Genomic DNA, 16,559 nt, shown 5'->3' with positions numbered 1-16,559 from the left:
CCACACCCGCGGCGGCACCTCCCATAAGGCCTCAGCGCACGTAGGCGGTGAAAAGTGACAGCTTCCGGTCTCGCTGAGGGCGCGCGGCCGCCGGCCGGAAGGTGAGCGTGGGCTGTGTGGTGGGTTGCTTTCTGGGTTCTAACCGGGTAGGAGCAAGGGGACGCACAGCTGTAGGGTGTTTTCTCATTTTTGCATTTTCCCATACTCTTCTGGAAGGCGTTGGTGTATAGAAGTGGGACTAGGTTTAGGGTCTTTTTTTGTAAATCTTGTATTTATGGAGTTCTTGGCAGAAAGTCCCATCCGTAGGGGCTTGAGTTTAGAGGGACCGTGGACTCTTTTTTGCACTAGTGGAATTGTTTGCTCAAAAAGTAAACAGAAGTTGGAAGCCCAGTAGTCTGGGATGGGAGGGAGTCGTGGAAATTTTCACGTTATTTGGGGGTTTGCTTTATACACCACACTTGCTTTTAAGTATTAAGTGATCGTCCTCCATGTCCCCTAATCCTTTGGGCTTTTCTTCGAACTCCCATTGTTTTATCACGAGGAATGGTGTTTCTGCCATTCCACTTGTTCTTGTTTTCAAGATTAAGATCCCTTTATGAATTTCTAAAAGGTATTGAACGCCTGATGGTGGCTATTCATGACAAGCGCACCCAAGAATCTCCTTTATGGTAATTTACGCGCCCCTCCCACTTGTTACATCTGCCTGGGAACTACTATATTTCACTCTCAGAAGGGTGTGGTGTACTGGAAAAAGCTCTAGACTTAGTCAAAAATTGAGTCTGGGGCTCAAGAACTTTTTTATCATAAATCTGCTTAATGACCACTTGCCTGTCTAGTTACTTTGGAAACTTTTTGATAAAGGTAAATTACTTTCTCTAAAACAATCACCCTATAATTTTTAGTTTTGAAAAACTGAGTTACCTTTAATCCCATTACCCAGAGTTGTTTTAGTTGTTCCCCCACTCACCCCCTGCAGTGCTTTGCTTGTGTATGACTAAGATGCTGCTGTAGGTTTGCTTTACTTGTTTGCATTTTTTCCATTACCTTCTGTGACATTCTAATGTCATAGATATATTCTACCTGTATCTGAGTCACGAAGTGTCTAATAATGGAACTGGGCAAATTTATCATGTAGTCTGAAATATGCAGAATGCGTTTTAGCAGATAGTAGTGGTCAGGGTCATTTTACTATTATTATACATTTTCTTCCTTTCTGCTGTCACCCTTCAGGCCTCAAGTGCTAAAACTGACAACTTCCACATTTTAGATATTCTTCATTGAATAAGAAATAAGAACTAAGTTCCAATATAAGATGAGCACAATTTTTATTTGATCTGAACTCAAAACAGTCCAGGTTCACTTTGATATTTAAATCTGATTCCAGGTGTACTTTGAAGTTCTATTGAGAGTTGAAACAGTCTTCAAATGACAGGCATAATTCCAAAGAAAATTAAAAAATTATAAAACATATAAAATTTTTATAAAAATTATAAAAAGCATGGTATTCCAGAACAATATCTAATTGAAGTAATTCCTGAAAACTTGGGTTAGGATACTGTGTCATAATAACTGTTTTAGGGCATCTATTTAAAAGTACCTGTATTTACTAGAATTTAATAATGGGGTTATATATGCCATTACCCGTCTCCCATCCTTTAGGACTATAAAGGCAAGTTTCTTTTATTTTTTTGGCTTTTATTTAGATGGTGAGTAAGGTCTAGGGTCTTACTTGGGAATACTTCATAAGGGTCAAGCTCATGAATTTCCAAACTTCTTTAATAGATAAGCTTAATGCCCACCAACTTTAAAAACACATTAGAACACAGCAATCCACACTGCCTCAAGGTAAAAAGGTTATTGAACAGAAATTGGTGCTTACTAAATTGACAAAATACAAAGAAAAGGTAGGTTTTCTTTCTCTAGCATTGATATTCTCATGCAATTGCTGCCCTTGAGTGGTAAATTGAAAGTTAAGTGATGTTTAATACCTATGTGATATAAAGCTATACCTCCCCACCTGGTTTTTCTACCAATGATGGGTGAAGTTTTTATTCTATACAGTGTTCTGTGGGCTTTTCAAGTCGTTTCTATTTAAAAGGAGATACAAAGAAGCAGGTTATCCTAAACAATCCTGTGAAAGGAGAAACAAGAAAAAAGACTTTAAGAAGGAGAAAGAGGGAAGGGAAGCTTCCTGGGCATAACACCATTTGCAAGGTCACAGCGAACACCCCAACGAAGGGCAGATCTTTTCTTCTCAGTTGGTACTAGGTAATTGTTTGGAACATATACATGCTGAGGCTTGGATTGGGGTTCTGCTTGGGAAAGCATGTGTTCTCGGACACCCCAGCGTAACTCCTTCCTATGATCTTCACCAGGTAACCGCATTAAGTCCCAGTCTCTTTTGTACTCAAAATATCGGGCTACCCGGTCTATCTTGCCTCGGTTTCGGTTTAACTGGTCCAGCCTTGGGAGAATAAAGGACTTGGGTCTGCTGGCAACAATCAGATCTTGTTCATAAGCTGGAGGGCCCATTTCTTCTCTTTGAAGATAACAAATGAGCTGATCTTGTGAAATTCCTTGGTACTCATGTGGTAGATTAACATTTTGTGAAGTATCAACTGAGGATTCCCTGTCTTCCTGGAACTGCAGATTCATCAACCTTTGTCTTAAGTCCCAGAGATCCAGATCAGTTTCTCCACCAGATTCTGATTCACTGATAATTGACTCATCTGTCACTAATACTTCTCCTCCTGGCTTTCTACGAAGCACCTTTCTCTTCATTACTGGCTTTCGGAGTCTTTGGGAAGCCTCTGAGACCGTTTCTGATGTGGCATGACTTTCTATCTGTGAGTACTGCAGTTGTACAGGAAAAGCAGGTCGCTTCCCTGGGGTTACTGAAGCTTTACTGTAGGGATCGTACTGGCTACATTGGACTTCTCTCCTGACATCTCCCTCCCCCTGCCCTGCACAGATATGGGTAAATGCGGTAGCAGCTGCTAACATTCGTTCTTCTGGATCCATATTTGCCCATTTTTGTCCATTTGGTCCTACAAGTTCCTCCATTGCTTCCCCTACACTGTAGGACTGTCTGCAAGAGATAATAACATTGGTCAGTCTTCTGATAAATTCCTAGCTCACAAGCTACTCATACTTCCTTATCTCAATTTTATAGAGTCAAATGGAAAAAGAATGGCTAAGGTAACTATAAATATAATTATAATAAGTAGAGAATTAAACTGTCAGAATAGTTTAGAGGGGCATTAACTCAACTCTAAAGAATCTATTTTCTGCTTTCATTTCTACTCCTAATTCACTCCTGGCTTTCTACTCCCTTGCCATACTTAGTAGCACTTACGACAAGATAAGTGAGTTCTGACATAAGAAAAAGCTTGAGACTATATTTGGGGCATACTGTTTAGTGCATATCATGTAACATGTCTAGTGGATATACTGTGTTCCTAGCATTTAACATTTGTTAATTCATGTAATCCTCACAATCACAGGATTAGTTCTTTTATGTAGATGAGTAACATGAGGTAGAGAAATTCAGTAACTTGCCTAAAGTTACACAGCTAATAAGTAGCAGAGCTGGAATTCTAACTCCAGCAGTCTGGCTTCAGACTGAGTCCTTGCTTTGAGCCCTAAAAGTGACCGAATCTAAAAACCATCAAAAAGCAGTATTGTGCTATTACACTTACACACATATATGTATGTAGGCATAATACTCCCTGTGCTTCAGTAATTTTAAAGCATCTTCAGTAGCCAAGGTAAATCTGTTCATTCTAGTACCATGCCACAGATAAAACTTTTAGTATTTAAATCAAATGGCCAAGATCCAAGGTAGGTTATCTATTGCCCACTAGTTTTTGTGTCCCACTATTTTTTTTTCAAAATTGAAAAATGGTTTATGATAATTTTAAATAATTTTCCCTTCCTGACCAGGTTTCACTCTCAAAGACGGTTTTTAATTTCTTTCTTTTAGTACTAGGGATTGAACTCAGGGGCACTTAACCATTGAGCCACATCTCCAGTCCTTCTTCGTATTTTATTTAGAGACAAGGTCTCACTAAGTTACTTAGGCCCTCACTAAATTGCTGAGGCTGGTGTTCAACTTGTGATCCTCCTGCCTCAGCCTCCTGAGTCCTGAGACTACAGGCACCTCACCACCATGCCCAGCTTCAGTTTTAATTTCTCTAGAAATACATATTCACATGTACTTTTTTAATGCTATATAGCAACACAGTTGAAAACTTCTGAAGCTTAAAGGTAATAGCAGTGATCCAGCTATTAACAGCACACGTAGTTTTACTTCATTTTGTTTATAGTTGCATTGAATTCTAATGTATGGACGTTCCATAATTTAGTTGGACCCTTATTGACATGATTTATTTAGGTTCATGGTAACTTGTTTAATGTTACAGGAGGTTCTGGGGAGTGATGCTGGCCAAATTATATTGTTTACATTGCGTGCAAATATGAATGTGTAACAACAAATCCCATCATTATGCACAACTACAATGCACCAACAATAAATGTGAGAAAAAACTATTGTTACAATGAATATCTTGCAACTTTTAAAATACTGTGTAGGTTAAATTTCTAGACATGGAAGAGGTGGGTCAGAAGATAATGTGTCCAATTTTGATAGCTGTTGTCAAAATATTTAGCTCATCTTTTAAAGAAGCTGTATCAATAATATATTAGATCTTTGTTCTCCAACCTCTCTCCAAAGTGGACTAGCAAACTTTCTCATCCTTACAGTCAGTTCTGTGAGAACTTCTCATATATTTTGAATTTATTTAATGTAAGTAAACCTGAGCTTCTTTTTATATGAAATGGTTGGTCTTTGTCCATTTACCTCTCAGTTGTTGGATTTTTTTCTTATTGTCTTTTTGTTAAAAGTGACTACATTATTAATGAAGTACTTATATATACTAAAGAAGTTAGACCTTTACCATCATTCCTTTTTTTTTTTTTTGTAGTTGGACACAATACCTTTTCTTTATTTATTTATATGTGGTGCAGAGGATTGAACCCAGCGCCTTGCATGTACTAGGCATACGCTCTACCACTGAGCCACAACCTCAGCACCCCCATCACATCCATTTTTCTTTATTAATTGATTGCCTTGTTGGCAATAATTTTTTTTTTATGTAGTCACATATTTTGATTTTCTAGTTTCTTGGTTTTTATAGCATTTTACCTAAAAATGCCTTTTCTTCCTCCAGTATTATAAGAAAAAATTATTCTATGTTGTTACTTCTATTTGTTTCGCTTTTTACATTTAATCTACTCATCAAAGGGCAGAACCTAGCTTAATTACCAGTCAACTTTTAGAATAACCAACCATCAATCAGATTGTATAGGACTGTCCCAATCTTAACCCATTAAATTAAAAATTTTCAAGTCTGACTATTTCAACAAAATTTACACAAATACATTAGGTTAGATAGGAAGTAATAATGCGCAGCTTATGTATATTAATATTATAGCTATTGTAATTATATAATTAAGTTATATATTATATATTGTGGTTTTATAGGTGTTCCAATATGGTATGACAGAACAAAATGGATTAAGAATGCAGTATATTTGCCCTCAGATTACTGAAATATATAGAAATTTCAGCACTGACATCTAAATTACATCAGACTGACTCTTGTAACTGTGTCAGAGATATAGCAATCTGTTATCAGAATATACATTAAATTTGGCTTAATAAAAGGTCAGTAATGGTTAATTACCTTTTTTCTGCCATGAGGAATGCTTAATGAAAGCAATAGAATCTTGTCTTCAGGTTGTCCTTCCAATGTGAAATGTAATAACTGATAATATTTCTTCAATTAGGCTAGCTTATTTTGTGCCACCTTTAAAATAGAATATTATAGCTGATAAAACATACAAATCACTTATTTTATCTGAAGTACTAGAAACCATTAGAAACTCAGAAGTAGTTGTAAATAGCCCAAGTAAAGAAATCATATTATCAGAAAAGTTGGATAATAATGGGAAATCAACAGAAAATGTCATAGAGAAAAACATATCAGTAATGAGTCTTCAGTCATCTGTTAATGAAGAAAAAAGAAGTGAAATCAATATTTCCCCCAAAATTTTAAATAATTAAAAAAACCCCCTTAATAATAGGTGAATATATTCTCTTTTCCCCTGTCAGGTGGCTAGATACGATGTAAAAGAATAATATCCATGAATAATCAGCCCATAGTAATTAAACCAGTGCTTATATCTCTGGGCAAGCAAAGCCTATATATACTCTTTGGGCATCAAATTAAATCTTAGTTGCTGTTCCACCATAAGGATTGACATCACCGAAGGAACTAGTGCTGACATTGTTTTATCCCTTTGCTCTCTTTTCAGTACTATTTGTTTATTCCTGGGGTCGTCATATCATGGCTGAAAATGACACAGATAGAAACCAGGTTGAGAAACTCCTACAAAGAGTACAAGAATTGGAGCAGGAGGTGCGAAGACTTAAGAAAGAGCAGGACAACATTAAAGACTCAACTATTAAAGAAGATTCTTCAGGATCTGGAAAAGCTAAGCGTGCATTTGACTTCAGTGCTCATGGCAAAAGACATGTGGCCCTAAGAATAGCTTATTTGGGCTGGGGATACCAGGGCTTTGCTAGTCAGGAAAACACAAACAATACCATTGAAGAGAAATTATTTGAGGCTTTAACCAAGACTCGACTAGTAGAAAGCAGACAGACTTCCAACTATCACCGGTGTGGGCGAACAGACAAAGGAGTTAGTGCCTTTGGACAGGTAAGGGCCAGTATACTATTTCTCAAAGCAACTAATACCAAGGTATCTAGGTGTACATGGAGTATTGAGATTATCTGTATCTCTAAAACACAGTATATTTTTTTAATTCCATAGGTGATTTCTCTTGACCTACGTTCTCGGTTTCTAAGGGGCAGTGATTCAGAGGACCTTAATTTAAAAGATGAAGCCAATGATGCTGCGAAAGAGATCCGTTACACCCACATTCTCAATCGGGTGCTTCCTCCAGACATCCGTGTACTGGCCTGGGCCCCTGTGGAACCTAGTTTCAGTGCCAGGTTTAGCTGTCTTGAGCGGACTTACCGCTATTTTTTCCCTCGTGCTGATTTAGATATTTTAACAATGAATTTCGCAGCTCAGAAATATGTTGGCACCCATGATTTCAGGAATTTGTGTAAAATGGATGTAGCCAATGGAGTTATTAATTTTCAGAGGACGATTCTGTCTGCTCAAGTACAGCTAGTGAGCCAAAGCATGGGTGAGGAGAGATGGCAAGAACCTTTCCAGTTATGTCAATTTGAAGTGACTGGCCAGGCATTCCTTTATCATCAAGTCCGCTGTATGATGGCTATCCTTTTTCTGATTGGCCAAGGATTGGAGAAGCCAGAGATTATTGATGAATTGCTGAACATAGAGAGAAATCCCCAGAAACCTCAATATAGGTAAGTTAAACCAAACCAAATTAGCATGTCTCCCCCCCCCACCCCAAGATTGTCTAAATAACCAAGTTACTGATTTTGATTTCAGGAAGCTCTTAATCTAATTTGTAGAATGTTGTGAACATGTGGGAATATATTCTAATTTTCTCATTGTTTTATTCTATTAGTAAGGAAACAAGTATTTGGACCAGGCCCCTTAACTCCTGAATATTCATTCATTCCCACATCTTTTTTGCTTTTGAATTTGTTAATAGGCACTACTATTAGTTTCTGGAGAAATTAAAGCACGAATATTCAAACTGTTTACATTATATCTGGATTATTTTGTATTACTAAATAGTCATGATACTGTACTTTTGAGAACAGGTTGAGGTCAGATACTAGTAATTCATTCTCAGGCTATAGAAAGCCAAACTAACAAATTTGGATAGTATTGTGAGCTGTTTTGGATTTTACTGCAGTGTCAACTCACCTCATTACTGACATTTACCAAATATAGACCAAATTGATCCATGGTTTGTTGCTTTTTTTTTTCTTTTTAAAATTATAATTAAATTTTCAGGATAAGATAATATTGTATTTTCTTAGCTACTAGATCCTCAATATTGATACCTGTAGTCTTCCCTTACTTTTTAGCTAAAGCAAACCTCAGTTTTTAAAAAAAGAACTATTTTTAAAAAGTGGCTGCTATGGATTCTCACACTGTTTCTTCTCTTTTTCTCTAGTATGGCTGTAGAATTTCCTCTAGTCTTATACGACTGTAAGTTTGAAAATATCACGTGGATCTATGATCAGGAGGTTCAGGAGTACAATGTTACTCACCTGCAACAACTATGGGCTAATCATGCTGTGAAAACTCAGATATTATATAGTATGCTACAAGGACTGGACTCTGTTGTATTACCCTATGGGACAGGACCAAAGATGGATGGAGCAATAGAGTGGAGAAACATTAAGCCCTCTATCATAAAGCAGACCAATGCCTTTGTAGAAGGAGTGAAAATGCGCACATATAGACCCCTCATGGACCGTCCTAAATGCCAAGGTTTGGAATCCCGGATCCAGCATTTTGTACGCAGAGGACGCATTGAACACCCACATTTATTCCATAAAGAAACAAAAGCCAAAAGGGACTGTAATGACACAGTAGAGGAAGAGACTACTGTTTTGGAGAAACCAACCAAGAGGGTCTGTGTAGATGCAGAAATTAAAAGCATCATTTAATCATAGATAACTTGCCAGGACCTAGGAAGCGACAACCAGCTAGTGGTAGGCAGTAGAAATGAAATTTAAAGGAAAAAAAAAAAAATTCAAGAAGTCTTAGTAGTTCTGATTACCAGCTTTTTTAGGGGTAGGGGGCGAAAAAAAGAAAGGAAGTTCTTAAGGAAGTTCTGGCTTAAACAGGAAAAAGTTCAGAGGCTATCATCCCTGTCCAAAAGGATTAAGAGATGAAAGAAGCAAAACTCATTTGTAGCTAGGCATGGTGGCACATACTTGTACACCCAGGAGGAGGCTGAGGCAGAAGGACTGCAAGTTTGAGGCCAGCTTTGGCAATTTTGCAAAAACTTGTATGAAAAAATTTTAAAAATTATAAAGGATTGGGGGTATAGTTCAGTGGTAAAGCATCCCAGAGTTCAATTCTCAGTACTAGAAGGGGTAGAGGAAAGAACTGTAATTTATGTACACCTGCAAACCTGTGCCTTGTGTACAAATTCATTAAAACCTGATCCTGTGTTTAGTTCATTTTGCTGCTCTTTTTCAAGATAAATGAAATTTTTACTAATCTGAATTTTCATAGCTTTATTTTATATTTTTAAAATTTTTATTTCTTTTTTAGTTGTAGTTGGACACAATATCTTTATTTTTTTTATGTGGTGCTGAGGAGTGAACCCAGGGCCTTGCACGTGCTAGGCAAGCGCTCTACTGCTGAGCCACAATCCCAGCCCAACAGCTTTATTTTTTAAGACATTAAAAAATATTAAATTTAGTCAGTTAAGAATTAGATAAATTGGTTTAGTGCTAGTGATTATTTTTAGAAATTTACTTACTTAAATATGGCACAAGACCTTTTTCTATGAGGCATATAAAACTAGTGTAGAAGTTGCCAAACTTTTTTTGGGGAGGATGGCAGAGTAAATACTACTTTAGGCTCTATGAGACACAAATGGTCTGTTCTATATTCTTTTCAACAAGTCTTAAATGTAAAAAACACTTGCTCTATCTATTAGTCTTTATTATTTTAATTAGTGCATTATATATATAAATGGGATTCATTGTGGTATATTCTTACATAAACATAGCATAATTTGGTAGATTTAATTCCCCAGTACTTCCCAAATCCCTCCAGGGGGAGTGGGGGGAGGGAAAGGAAAGGTAATGAGATTGGTTACATTATGTAATGTGCATGTACTAATATGGCATAATGAATCTCACTATTATGTATAAATCTTATGTACCAATAAAAAATAAAGAGAAGACATTCAAGCTAAATTTTGCAGAACATGTGGGAATCAGTTAAAGTTAGGATAAAGAACCAGAGCTTTAACTGTCTTAACTCAGAAGATGCAATCTGTATAAAGGTTAGAGATTATAGCATATATATTCAGGAAACTGTACCTCAGTATGGCAAAAACATGGTTTAGAAAGGCAGGCATCGGTCATATCTGTAGACCTTTGTAGGCCTTCCTTAAAAATCTTAGATTGGGGGAAAAAAAATAAAGCTAGACAGATCTATGTAGCAAAAGCACTGCTCTAGGTATACTGTGAATTGAAAAAAGGCAAGACTGAGGCTAGAGAGACCAGTGAGGCTACTGGAATAATTGAGGCAACAGATGACAGAATAGATCTGTATTAGGAGTAATAAGGGATGGAAAGAAGATAAATTTGAGGTTAAAAAGGCAGCAGTAGGACTCTGAGAGAATGTAGTGTTAAAAAGTAGGAAGGCTTTTAGGATAGTGTTGTAGGTTCAGATCTGAACAAAAGAGTAGCTGGTATTACTACATACTGAGATAAGAAAATGAAGTGGGGCTTTGTTCTCAAAACATAGTTGTTAAGTGACCCTTAAAATATTATAACTGCTCGTTAATATATGAAACACATGGGGCCATTAGAAATAATACTGATATGTACATAGAACTGACTTCATTAGTGCTACAGAAGCTCAATAGGAGGTGTATTACAGAAATAAGACTACTGAAAAAGTTCTGGGGTTAAGAAATAAAATAGCCTAAGAAAAGTGAGATGATCCTGTGGAACTATCAAGTGAGGAGGTACATTGTGATGGACTTGCATCCTAGCAGAGAAGGAACCAGAATGTATTTACATTTTAAAATGGCAAGATAGTGATACAGAATAAATTTATTTAAAATAGCCAACTGTATGATCTATGTCTTCTGGATATTGAATCTCTGTCAATTTGGGGGATCTGATGAACCAACACTTCACAATGATCTGAATGTTCCTAAAATATTATTCCTTTGCCATTTAATTTTGATGTAAAGATCTTGTTTTTAGTGTAATCACTGAGCATGGTAGACTACCCTTACTTAAACATGTAAAAACAAATCGATTACTTTTTTCCGTTTCTTACCTTATTTCAAATGTACCTTGATTGGCATTATTATTCACGTTAACAACAACAACAAAAACCTAGAAAAGGAAAAGAGTTTAAATCATTCCTCATCTTAAAAAAAAAACGACTCTAAAACCATGGTATGTAATGACAAAAAGCACTAGCTAAAAGTTATATGCTAGGAGATTATATAGAAGCAAAGAGAGAATCAGGATCAGATTTTAAGTAAAATCGTTTCAAGATTGACCAGATTATATTATCAAATATGGAAATGTAATTATTTACTAACCTCATTTTAGATAGTGACCACAGGAAAAAGTCAGGACAGTCATAACAGATGGAGCAAATGAAGGCCCCCAAATGTACCTTTGCCAAATTACTTGTTATTGGAGGTAGTGTTTGTACAAAATCAAATCTGATCCATAGAAAGGACTCACTGAGTGTCAGAAGAAAGCAAACTATGAATTAGATTTACTTTATCTGTTTTTAGAATGGAAAGAATTATATCAAAAGTTCTTGAGTTTAAATGAGATAATCCTTAGTGATTTGTGGGACCCTGGACTGGGAGGATTTCTGATACTAAAGCCAGGAGATTTTTTAAAAGATGGCATATGTAACTGTATTATGTGTGTTTTCTTTGTGTTTAAATTACATCACATTCATTTGTCATCGAACATGTGAAGATAGATGTTTGCAAACACTGAGATGCTAACTTTAATAAAGTCCACAGGTCATCAATTTTTTCTAATATTAAGACACAGCAATCTTTTCTATTAGAGGGGAAACTTGCTAGAGCAACTTATATTTTGTAGATAAATAGGATAGTTTTGACCAAAATATCTAACAATATATTTTTTTCAAAAATCTCAAGTGACTCACTGTCCCAGATTTAGCTAGTTAAAATTGAAAGGATTTTACAGGAGGAAGGATTTTAAATGCAGATAGGGGAGCTGAGTCCATAGATTCTAAGCATTATAAGGAGTCTACTGCAGAGTTATAACAAAATTCCTCTACCACAGGGGAGGTAAGCAGACAACTTAAAAGAATGAAAGTATTAAAACACCTTATCTTAAAGCAAATACCACCATAATAAGGTCAAAGAGACAACAAACTGAGGAAAGTACTTGTAATATGTTTAAAATCAATAATTAAAATTATTAAAAAGTACACATATCAGTAAAATAATGGGGAAAAGATATTTGCCAAAAAAATTATGACTAAAACACAATGTTTTACCTCGTTAATAATGCACATTAAGATATCTTTTTAGACTGGTAAGTCCCCCCCCCCCCCCCCCAATATTCAGTGCTGATGAGTGAAGAAATAATCACTTCAAAATTAATCTGCTGGGCTGGGGTTGTAGTTTAGCGGTAGAGCGCTGGCCTAGCACATGTGAGGCCCTGGGTTTGATCCTCACACCACATAAAAATAAATAAAATAAAGGTATTGTGTCCAACTACAACTAAAAAAAAAAAAAACAAAACTTAAAAAAACCCTAATCTGCTTTCAGCAATTTATTCTAAGTTAACACTGGATAAAAATGCAAACCTGTATATGTACAAGCGACCAGTAACACACTATTTTATGATCATGAAGAAACTGGAAACATAAACATCTTTAGGGGACTGGCTAAATATATGGTACAATACAGCCGTACTATTCATTCATTAAAAATGGTAATGCACATCTACAATGGCATAGAAACATGTTCTGAATACGGCATTGACTGAATAAGACATAATCTATGTATTCATGGTAACCAAAGCAATGACATTTCAATAAGGATAATCATGTAAATATAATGAAATAGTGTTTTTTATTTGATGATTATTTGTGGCTGGTGGACTTGTTTTCTTTCTCATCTATGTGTACTTAATATTGCTTATTTATTTCTAAAAACATGTACATATACAAGTCTACATTTCTGTCTGATGTATCTCCTTAGAATAAATTCCTGGAAGTGGACTATGTCTTAGAAATTATGGTACAACGTAAATACTAAATCAAGATGATAAAACTGCCCTCTAGTAAAATCAATTACCCCTAACATAGGGAGTATGGCGGGGGTGAGGTGGGGTGGGGCTTATTTTTTCACTCTTACAGCGCTGGATATTGAAAAATCTTACCAATTGAAAAGGATATGTAGTTTCTTTAAAATTTGCATTATTAATTATATGTAGTTTTACAGTAAGAAAGGGTTTATTTTCATTTTGGGATAAGACTACCTCCTAACTCATTAGGCAAACACCTTTCTGATATGGTCAGATCCAGAAGTCCACAAAAAGTGTAACTCGACGGTAAGAAGATCTGTCAGCTCTTTATTTTTTAAATTATTTTTATTTTTTTCTGTCTGCTCTTTAGAACAACAAAGACAACAGTCGAAACCAGCTGGCCGGGAGGGGCTCCAGGAGCTCGGTTCCTTCCCAGGAGAAAGGAACCACCTCCCCCAGGGCTCGGTGCACTAGCTCACAGGCGACCGACCGAAGGGCGGGCAGCGTCGCACGATCAGCAGGCACACTTTGTGACCTGGAGGGCCTGCAGTCGCCCTGTGCACTGAACAGTACGGCTTACAGCGCCTTAGGAAACACACAATTAGGATTCGTTAAGAACGCCAGGCTATCGGACGGCGCTCCAGGAAAAGGGGAGGGAACCTGCAATTCCGTAGGAGTCTAACAGAGGAAAAAGAAGCACTGGCTCCCGCAGTAGCGGGCGAGCATCCCCCAGCCCCTATGGCTCTCAGCCTCGGCCCAGCTCACCCGCCTCACCGACGTCCGAAAGTTGCCCCGCCTCGGGCTGCCCTACCAGATGAGCCCCGCAGATTTCGGTTAGTGCTCCGGTCTCGCGCACGCGTACTATCCGCCCACGCACCCACCACGTAGCCGTTAACCGTCTGGCTTTGGAGGTTTAAACCCCGGGAGCGAAACTGAGCCCTCCGCCCCGCCTACCAGCTCTCTTATTGGCCTTGAGGACGATTCGTACTCCATATCTGCCTTATGATTGGTGCATATTTTCTCTCGGCCCTCTAGCACAGGCGCGAGGAAGCCCGGGATCTGGGGCAGTGGAATTAGCTGCTGTCCTGATCCGATAGGTTGAGGCTGGTTTTCAGCAATCGTTTCCGCTTCACCTTATCAAGTATTTAGTTTGGCGGTAAGGTTAGGTCCCGGAAAAAGGAGAGGACTCTCAATTCTCGATTAATGGCGATGTAGCTGGGTTTTTGGGGGGGAGAGGCTGACCTAATCTGTCCAACTCGGTGGGATCAGTTTACACCCTTGCCAACTCTTAACGGCCAGAGGGTTGCAGAGCACTTTTGGCACCACTTCAGGCAATTCTGCTTTGTTTCAGATGTGCCACCCCGGGGTCTGATATGTCCACCTCCTGTATAAAGATTGTGGGAGCCCATTGCTGTGTCTCCAACCACATTTCCTACTGTCACTCTTCCACAGTGCTCCAACCACTGACTTTCTTGCTGAACGTAACACTTTTTTTTTTTTTCTATACACTTCACATGGTCTTACTCCCCTGCCCCAAAATATGTTTAAAATGACCGACGTTTTAATTTTTTTTTCTTTTGTATATGTACCAGCAAGTAAAAGGCTGGTGCTTTGAGGATTGCTGAGGATGAGATCTGGTTAAGAAAGAATTCCCTATAGTTCAATATTTTAGTCACTGCCGTGCAGCCAATCTAAACAACTTGTCTTTCAAATCCTGATGGTTGTATTTTCCATCTTATACAAACAAGCAATTCAGGTTCTCAAGTTCAATTTTTGCAATTCAGGATTCAGTGGATGGGGTACATAATGTTTTATTCCTTTTATCCAAACACTTTCTATTACCTCTTAGTCTCCCGGCTTTGTCTCGGCCTTGCACTAACTTCTAAAGCACATTCGGAATTTGGAGGAAGGAACTAGAATGAACGAAACAGAAAAGATAACAGAAGTAGGTTGTGGAGATTTGAGTGAACTTACTCCATTTTGCAAAATCTCATTCTTTTCTTTGCTCAGGTTTGGTCATTTTATACCTGAATGACTTTTTCCTTGGCAGGGAATCTCCAGTGAATGTGTCTTAGAAACAGGGAGTAGATGGAATCATTTTTTTACCCATTGCTTTGGACATACTCCTTACCCTGACCTGCCCCTCTTAGTTTCTTGTTATCATATATATTAATTTTTGACCTTGAAACTCTTTTAATAATACTTTGAAAGATCTACTCCTGTTATATTTCAGATTTTAAGTGTATCTCGTGTTCTATCCAACCCTGTTTTTTTGGTGCATAACTTAAATTTACCTAGATATGATCACCACGGTTTTCTGAAGTTCACTAGACTCAGACCAGGAAGCATTAATCAAGGTGATCTAAAATGTAGTATATGAAAGAAAATCCTGTGCTTGGAAACCAAATCTCGTCTTTTTTTAAAAGTTATCAAGGAAAGTTTCAAGCATTTTATAGTGAAGCCCAATGAACTCCATACCAGCTCTAGCAATGTTAATTCGTAATTTATTGCTTCCATATTATGTGTATACTTGTTGTTCTGAAGCAAATATCAGCCACCCCAAATTTATTTCAGTATAACAAAGCATAACTGTAATACTATAATCACACCTAAAGTATTTAGTGTATTTACTTAATATCAAGTATCCACTGTTTAATTATCCACTTCTTTCTCTCTTATAATTTGCTTCCTTGAACTAGGATCCAGTCAAATTCACACATTGTGATTTTGTGATTGTTGTTAGTCTTTTAAGTTTTTTTTAATTCTATAAATTAAATTAAATATTTTCCATCTTATACAAATAAGCAGTTCACGTTCTCAAGTTCAATTTTTGCAATTCAGGATTCAGTGGATGGGGAACATAATGTTTTATTATGTTCACTTTTATCTCCCTTGCAATTTGTTAAAGGACCAAGTTGTTGCTTCTATGAAGTTTCCCATATCTATATTTTGCTGATTACATCTAAGTGGCATAGTTTAACATGATTTCCTTACCTTTTGATGTATAACACAGCACTCTTTTATGTGCCTTGCCCATCAGGTATAATTGATTTATTAACCCATCAGCATCTTTATGGTTTCAAATATTTCAACTAGTTGTGTGCTTAAATTGACCACTCCTTTATGACAGCTTTTCTTACCTCACACTTTGTTGACATTTTTAAACTCCTTCAATGTTAGTTATCTTGTTTCACTAATTATATCCTATATCTAACATTTTAAATTCTTTCCTCCTTAAGTCTTCCTTGAACTGGGGAACACCAGTAATGATGTGAAGAATAACAAAATAAAAATAAACAACTTTCCCTTGATAACTGGTGCTGCCTCCTGTTACCCTTCTTGTCCATCTTCTCTTCCCTATTGCCATTGCTCCTTAAGTCCCTCATTCTGAATTCTACCTTATCAGTAGATTAAAAGTGTACATTCAAAGGTCATCAGCATTCTTAATAGTCAACTCAATTGTCTTATTAGTCAGTCCTTTTTTTTTTTTTTTTTTTTACTTTTAAAAGAGTATGTAGGGCTGGGGTTGTGGTTCAGT

The 16,559-nt window shown here is 37.0% G+C and overlaps 2 protein-coding genes across 6 annotated transcripts; one reads left to right on the top strand and one right to left on the bottom strand.

Moving 5' to 3' along the window:
- Window positions 1–67: 67 nt before the first annotated feature.
- Pus3 (pseudouridine synthase 3) lies at window positions 68–11,030 on the top strand. Of its 3 annotated transcripts, none has more exons than XM_015499006.2 (4): window positions 68–101; window positions 6,376–6,782; window positions 6,897–7,462; window positions 8,185–11,030. In XM_015499006.2, exons 2-4 carry the CDS (start codon window positions 6,408–6,410, stop codon window positions 8,681–8,683), a joined length of 1,440 nt encoding a protein of 479 aa, XP_015354492.1. In that variant the 5' UTR covers window positions 68–101; window positions 6,376–6,407; the 3' UTR covers window positions 8,684–11,030. The 3 variants fall into 3 exon arrangements, with proteins under 3 accessions (XP_015354492.1, XP_048652018.1, XP_048652016.1); XM_048796061.1 differs by lacking the exon at window positions 68–101 and adding an exon at window positions 2,747–2,846; XM_048796059.1 differs by lacking the exon at window positions 68–101 and adding an exon at window positions 4,486–4,804.
- Hyls1 (HYLS1 centriolar and ciliogenesis associated) lies at window positions 1,309–13,953 on the bottom strand. Of its 3 annotated transcripts, none has more exons than XM_015499007.2 (4): window positions 13,787–13,953; window positions 11,049–11,107; window positions 5,745–5,867; window positions 1,309–3,088 (listed from the first exon to the last, which is right to left on the bottom strand). In XM_015499007.2, the coding sequence occupies exons 3-4, from the start codon at window positions 5,756–5,758 to the stop codon at window positions 2,161–2,163; spliced, it is 942 nt and encodes a 313-aa protein (XP_015354493.1). In that variant the 5' UTR covers window positions 5,759–5,867; window positions 11,049–11,107; window positions 13,787–13,953; the 3' UTR covers window positions 1,309–2,160. The 3 variants fall into 3 exon arrangements, with proteins under 3 accessions (XP_015354493.1, XP_048652019.1, XP_048652020.1); XM_048796062.1 differs by having other exon boundaries at window positions 13,833–13,953; XM_048796063.1 differs by having other exon boundaries at window positions 13,796–13,950.
- Between the last annotated feature and the right edge of the window lie 2,606 nt (window positions 13,954–16,559).

Source organism: Marmota marmota, unplaced genomic scaffold, assembly GCF_001458135.2.
Source record: "Marmota marmota marmota unplaced genomic scaffold, marMar, whole genome shotgun sequence".
In the NCBI taxonomy this organism is placed as follows: domain Eukaryota; kingdom Metazoa; phylum Chordata; class Mammalia; order Rodentia; family Sciuridae; genus Marmota; species Marmota marmota.
The sequence above is the reverse complement of the archived record's forward strand: the minus strand, read 5'-3'. Positions and strand labels throughout refer to the sequence as shown.

Bases quoted from the DNA above. Each gene is read 5' to 3' on its own strand.
- Pus3 (XM_015499006.2), top strand. From the start codon at position 6,408: ATGGCTGAAAATGACACAGATAGAAACCAGGTTGAGAAACTCCTACAA. The intron at 6,783-6,896 runs GTAAGGGCCAGT...TTAATTCCATAG, and splicing joins GAGTTAGTGCCTTTGGACAG to GTGATTTCTCTTGACCTACG. The intron at 7,463-8,184 runs GTAAGTTAAACC...CTTTTTCTCTAG, and splicing joins CCCCAGAAACCTCAATATAG to TATGGCTGTAGAATTTCCTC.